The sequence below is a fragment of the Rhinolophus ferrumequinum genome, chromosome 28 (genome assembly GCF_004115265.2).
Source record: "Rhinolophus ferrumequinum isolate MPI-CBG mRhiFer1 chromosome 28, mRhiFer1_v1.p, whole genome shotgun sequence".
Classification (NCBI taxonomy): Eukaryota; Metazoa; Chordata; class Mammalia; order Chiroptera; family Rhinolophidae; genus Rhinolophus; species Rhinolophus ferrumequinum.
In genome coordinates this window covers 3,718,149-3,724,148 of record NC_046311.1, presented here as the reverse complement: position 1 = coordinate 3,724,148, position 6,000 = coordinate 3,718,149, and the positions used below count along the sequence as shown (strand labels likewise).

The 6,000-nt window shown below is 49.8% G+C and overlaps 1 protein-coding gene across 3 annotated transcripts in view; it reads right to left on the bottom strand.

The window, feature by feature from the left end:
• Nucleotides 1-332: 332 nt before the first annotated feature.
• BLM (BLM RecQ like helicase) overlaps nt 333-6,000 on the bottom strand; it is a 63,435-nt gene continuing 57,767 nt past the window's right edge. For all 3 annotated transcript variants that reach the window (XM_033100344.1, XM_033100345.1, XM_033100346.1), the window contains one exon: nt 333-3,445. In XM_033100344.1, coding sequence (XP_032956235.1) covers nt 3,268-3,445 — 178 coding nt within the window. In that variant the 3' untranslated portion in view covers nt 333-3,267. The remainder of the gene's footprint in view (nt 3,446-6,000) is intronic.

Genomic DNA, 6,000 nt, shown 5'->3' with positions numbered 1-6,000 from the left:
CCTCCTTCCTCTCCTGCTAACGGAGAACATGGGTCTGGCTGAGGAAAGCATTCTGGGCCTGGGAAGAACAGAAGAATGAGTGCTTGGAAAGCAGGAACTTTCTAAAGGCCAAGTGTGCTTGTTGTAGCAGCTTTGGTGGTGCCCTGCACAGCTGTAAAAACTGAGTCCTTGTCTCTCAGCAACCGAGGGCCGAGCCCACAGACTAGAGCCCCTAGTAAGGTCAGTCAGGACTTGGGTCCCCAAGCATGTCCCACCTGCCAGCTTCTCTGAACCCTGTCTTAGGCCATAGACAGGGCCTAAGGGTGAACGTGGGGGCCATAGCTGCTGCACTGAGGGAGAAGTGGCTGTTGGAACTTTTTAGGGATTTCCCTCGGCTCCATAAATGGCCCACAGGCCGCTGTCCTCTGCCTAGAGGCCTTGGCCAGGGTGGGAGCCCAGGGCTTGCTGAGCCAGCCCCATGGCTGCCATTCAGAGATGCAGAGCCTCGGCTGGGCCTCTGGGAGCCTCCCAAGGATAGGGTGGGCTCGGGAGCTCAGAGCAGCTCCAAGCTGGAGGAGGAGAAGCAGCAATTTCTTAAGAAGAGCAAGGAGGCTTGGACTACAGCCCCCGCTTCCTCTTCTGGAGAAAAACCGCAGCTCAGCTGTGCTGGCCGATAATTCTACAGCTTCTGTCCCCGGAGCGTGCCCCAGGGCCTGAAGTTTTGAGCAGATAGCAGCAGGTGGTCCCTGGGGCTCTGGATGGAAAAAGGTTAGGAGACGAGGTTGGATTGTCGAGAAAGAGCACAGACCTGGATTCCTTGTATTTTATTGTCCAAACTGGAGCACTTTGGAGAATGAAAGGCCACTGTCTTAACTGTTATACCAGGGCAGCAGATGTAAAGTGGGACTCCTCAGGGCAAACCGAGACGTGTTACCCTACTTATTACAGCTTCCCAGCTGTGTGGATTTGGGCAGTTACATAACCTCTCTGAATTCTGCTTTCTGCATACAAAGGCTAACATCACATGCTTGCCTCCCAGCGTTGTTGGAGGGATCCAAGTAAATTATGTGGAAGTTCCTGGAACAGCCCTTGCCACAGAGTAGGCTGTCCAAGTCTCTTCTCTTCCTATGAGGTACTGGGTTCCCTGTCCCTAGAGGGAAAAGCAAGGACCCATCAGCTCTCTGGGCAAGTTCTATTGGTGGGAAAGGGTGTAGACAGCTGGAGAGTCAGATTCCAATCCTTCCAGGGCCCTCCAGAGGCTGATACTCCCTGGTGGACTCGTCCACTCCCCTTCTCCTCGGTGGTGGTGACTTCTGTGCCCACAAAAGGCCCCCAGCAGGCCCAGCCTAGAGCAAGCAGCTTTGCAGTCACCATGTCTCTGGCTGCCAGAAGCCAAGTCCGTGTGCTTCTATCCTCCTGAGGTTGCACCGTGTAGGCGGGTGTTCTCCGGGGGTTCTGGAAAAGCTGGAGGCTGAATTGAAGAAGGTGGCCCCTTCCATGTTCTGCGTCTGCTTCCGGGGCCTGAGGAATTGAACAGAGCCTGTTCGAAGCAGAATTTTTGAGAGCAGCTGGATGTGGGGCGTGGCTCTGCCACCTGACCCTGGGCTAGCCAAAGGTCTCCAGGCCTCAGGTCCCAACTGGGAGGGGATGAGCGGGCTCTGTCCTCATGGCTGTGGTGAAGGGCGCAGGTCACAGGCCTGTGGGTGGTGCTGGCTGCTCATAGCCTCTGCACTCCCTCCTGGGGGCTCCCACTGTGCTGCCTTCATCAGTCTCCCCCATTGCCCAGGGAGCCCCTGGAGGCAGAGTGGGCACTCCTGAGGGGACAGTTATCTCCAGCATCCGGGCAGATGAGGGCCTCAGAAAAGAAAGGAATGAATGAATGAATGAGTGAGGTCAGAGCCAGAGAGCGACCTAACATCTGCGGTGTCAGCTGTGTGGAGGCTGCCTCCCACGCCTCAAAGCCAGAGCTGCTGCAGGCGGAAGGGTATGACCCCCAGATGCTCTTGTGCATCGCCAGCTCTGCAAGGTGACCTCATGCTGGGGACATTATCACAGCAGCCTCAACTACTGGCTACTTGGCCCTCCATTTCCTCTCCTCACTCTGAGAAGGTTCTTCTGGCCACTCAGGTCAGGACTTGCTGGAAAGATGGTTTCTTGGAAAATGTGGGCTCTGGAAAGCATCTTGAGGCAACAGAGCACAGCCTCAGCAGACTCTTGTCCAGCCAGCCTCCTCCATCAAATGCAGAGCCCAGAGCCCCAGGTGGCAAGCAGGAGGTGTGCAGCAGCAAGGGTGGGTGCAAGGTCCACTTCAGTACTGAGTCTGCAGGCAGAGGCCACAGGCTTCCAGCCAACTCCGTCCTCAACGCCTCTGGCTCAGGCAGGGCCTCCTCAGCTCTCCCCTCTTGACCGAGGTCAAGGAAAGAAATGGGACACCAAAGAAGCCACCAAGGTTATTTAGAGCTAAGAAACAAGAAGTCTCCAAAATGAGGTACTGGAGCTCTGAAAAGAGGTGCCAAAATTCCATTTTAAGACTTTATGGCCCATTAGCCTATTAGTGGAGGATTTTGAAAAGTAAGATCCCCTAATACTAAAGGATTACACCATCATTTAATATAGTCTCACCGACAGACTATCTGACCATTCTCTCGGTCCCAGATTTTGGCATATTATTCAGTATTGACAATTTGCTAGGCAAAAAAAAGGCTACTCACTGTTTTAATTTATATTTTATGGAGGTTGAGCACTTTCCACATGTTTGTGGGCCATTTTTATTTCTTCTTCTGAGAAGAGCCTATTCACATCCTTTTTTCTACTGGGCTGTCTTTTTTCCTTAATGATTTATAGGTACTCTTTGTGTATTACAAATATTAATCCTTTGTCATGTATTTTCCCTATTTTCTCTGTTGTTCGTTTTTCTTCTAATTTTCTTTGTCTTCTACAGAAAGTTTTAGTTTCACAATGTGTGTCTTTTTTACAGTCCCATGCGTGTCTTTTGCTTTAGCTTCTGTGTTTCATGTCGTGCTGAGAATTTCTCTCACTGAGATAATTCAGCTGCTGCTTCAGACGTTCTCAGAAACAACAGCCACAGGCTTGCAGAGGCAGCAAATCATGCTTATTCAAAAGAAAACGTTTATTTTAAAAATAAGAACTGTCACCCCAAGCATTTATTTAAATATTAATAGACACGGGTAAAAATTACAAATGGTATAATGAAGCTAACAGCTTTATAGTCACAGATGGTCAGATGCCGCCTGAGAAGTAAGATCTCTGTACATTGAGATGTGGTTGTTATGAGAATGCATACGAAGGCTTGAGGAAGGGTCTATTTACAGGCTTTGGTGGGGCCATGATCCCCAGTTTTCTACTGCCTCCTGATGCTGCCCGAGAACCATGCACAGTTGAACTTGGTCCAAACACGCCAGAGGACTTAGTTTTAGGAGATATCTTTCTGCATGCAGTGGACCTCCTAAAATGTGACAAAGAAAATTGAAGTGTTAAATAAAACCCAAAGTGGACAGTCTTCTCTTAACCTGATGGAGCTGTATATCCCGTGATTTTCCTTGGTCTTACGAGTCTCTATTCATTTTCTGCCTATGAACACCCTGGGGGTCAGGCCAGTTTCCTTTACACAAGGAGTAAAGGACTGCCACCCTTCAGGTAAATCTGTCTGCCTAGAATGGCAAGGACAGTTTTCTGATTCTGTGACTTGAGACCACACCCCATGTGTCTCCTCCCCAGTCTTGCTTTCACAGCCGATTATCCAGGTAACAGCCCAGATGCACATTCCCAGATCTAACCTGACCAAGGAAAGAAAGCGAGTCCCTTGTGGTAAGGCCCCAAATGCCCGGACAACAGACACTCTGGCATCACTGTGCTGCAGTCCAGAGAAAGGTAGCTGGGCGAGTGGACGGGCGGAGCAAAGCCCAGCCTCTTCCTGCCAGCCCAGCCACAGCAAAGCGGCAGATGTGGTGCCCTGGGGAGGCCAGCGAGCGGCGGGTCTGGCACAGCTGTCCCTCTGTCACGGCCACGTCGTCAGCACCTCACTGGCTTGCCTCCACTCCCAGATCAGTGTGCTCGCACCACCCACTTAGTGACTTTAAAACCAGGGAAGAAGGAGCCTATTACACAGTCCTTCCAGCACCTCATGTCCCTCATTGACCTGAAGATAAAGCTGTATTTTTTCTCCCCCCAAAATAAAATGTAAAAAAAATAAAAATAAAAATCACAGGGCCAGCATGTCTTACAAGGATAACGGCAGGCAGCACTCTCTACAGAAGCTTTTTCCTACACAAGTATTTCCTGCTGCTTTGAAACAAGACTGAATCAGGCAAGTGGCCTCCCATCTCTGAATTTGGGGTCCATCAGCCTGTGGTGAGGACGATCTGGCGGGGCGAGGTGAAGAGTGATTTTTCAACATTGGTAAGCGCTTGCTCCAGGGCAGTTTTCCTCAGAACTGGCAAAGATCTGCTCACCCAGCAGAGAAGCAGCCCTAGATTTCCCTATGCTGATTTCCTAATGAGAAATTAAGCCCCGAGCAAAAACCTGCTGTTTATGTTGATTTACAGAAAGAATCTGCCTCCATCTCATCCTGCCATCCATTTTACTCCCACTTAGAGGCGCCCTGAACACAACTGGCTCATTGTGTGTTATTCAGGAGGTGAAGCTCTGAGGGTAGGATGGAGAGCCAGGTCCCTGGCAAAGAGCCACGTGTATTCTGTCACTGGGCAGAGACTCTCCCCCAGGTGAGCAGAGTGGAAACTGGGGGAAACTATCAGAGTGGCTCAGTGGAAAGGAGGAGAGTGAAGCATGGATACAAAAAAGCTGTTATATGGGTAAAATAAAGTTACAAAACTGACTGGTTTTAGTCAGTAGGGATTAGAGAAGAATCGAATCGTAAACACACGGGCTAATTAAAAACATCAAAATGGGACTGGCTTTCGGACAAGTGTGAGTGTTCCTACTTCTCATTAGATCAGGTTCTAGGCCACAGGGCAAAGTGCCTCACTCTTATAAGCAAAAGTTGTGAAACTGAGTAAGGGAGCCAATGGCAACGAACACTGAAATATGGTTTTTGTTTTGTTCTAACAAGTAAAAACGAGAAGATTATCATTGTTTATAAGGGATCTCCATGGACAATGAGCAGAAATCAAAGTGCTCTGAGCAGGCACAGGCCAGGCAGTGTCCAGCCCTACCTGGGAAATCGAGACCAGGCTGGGGACGGCCCCGCACAAACCTTCCCCAGGCCAGGCCTCAGCTTCTCATCATAGACCCCAGGGGGCCTGACCAGATGCCTTTTAAGGTCTCCTACGCTGAGTGGGCTCCTGAGGAAGTATTTCCTGAAACGGAGGAATAAATGAAGAAAATAACATGTCCCCACCGAAGAACATCTGCTGGTCACTTGCGCATTGAAAACCACAAAATTGAACTAACATTTACTAATGCCTTTAATTTCTGTACCCTGGCAGAAGGATTAGCACTTACAAGATGTTTGTTTACGGACTTAAGAAGAAAATGACAATTTGGTAACATGTGCCTTTGCTTCTCTTCCCTCCCTCGAGTTTTGCTTTTTATTCACCAGAAGGAAAAGAGGTAGAAAAACTGTGAAAGAAAAACAACAGCTTGAAGAAGTTTACTGAGGACTTGTTTCCCCTTTTCTGTAAGCATTTTGGTGATACTATGCCACATTCTCCAGGCTGATGGGACGGTCACGATCCTGCCAGACCTGACCTACAAGGCGAGGACAGAGGACGTCCTTGCAGAAGACAGAAAAAGGGCCTGCCAGAAACAGTGCAATTAGGAAGAAATATGAACGCTGCCCAGATCACCACCCTGGACCTGTCAATGCTATCTTTGTTTCCCTGTGGTGTGCAGACGGCACCCCACAGCAGACGCGTCCCAGCCCAGGGCCAGGCACATATGGGAAAAGAAAGATGGAAGCCATTTACGCAGCCCCTAGAGACCTGGCTTGACTGACCTTTTGGGTTTCCTGTTATGGCCTCTTCTCTGCTACCTTGCAAAGGA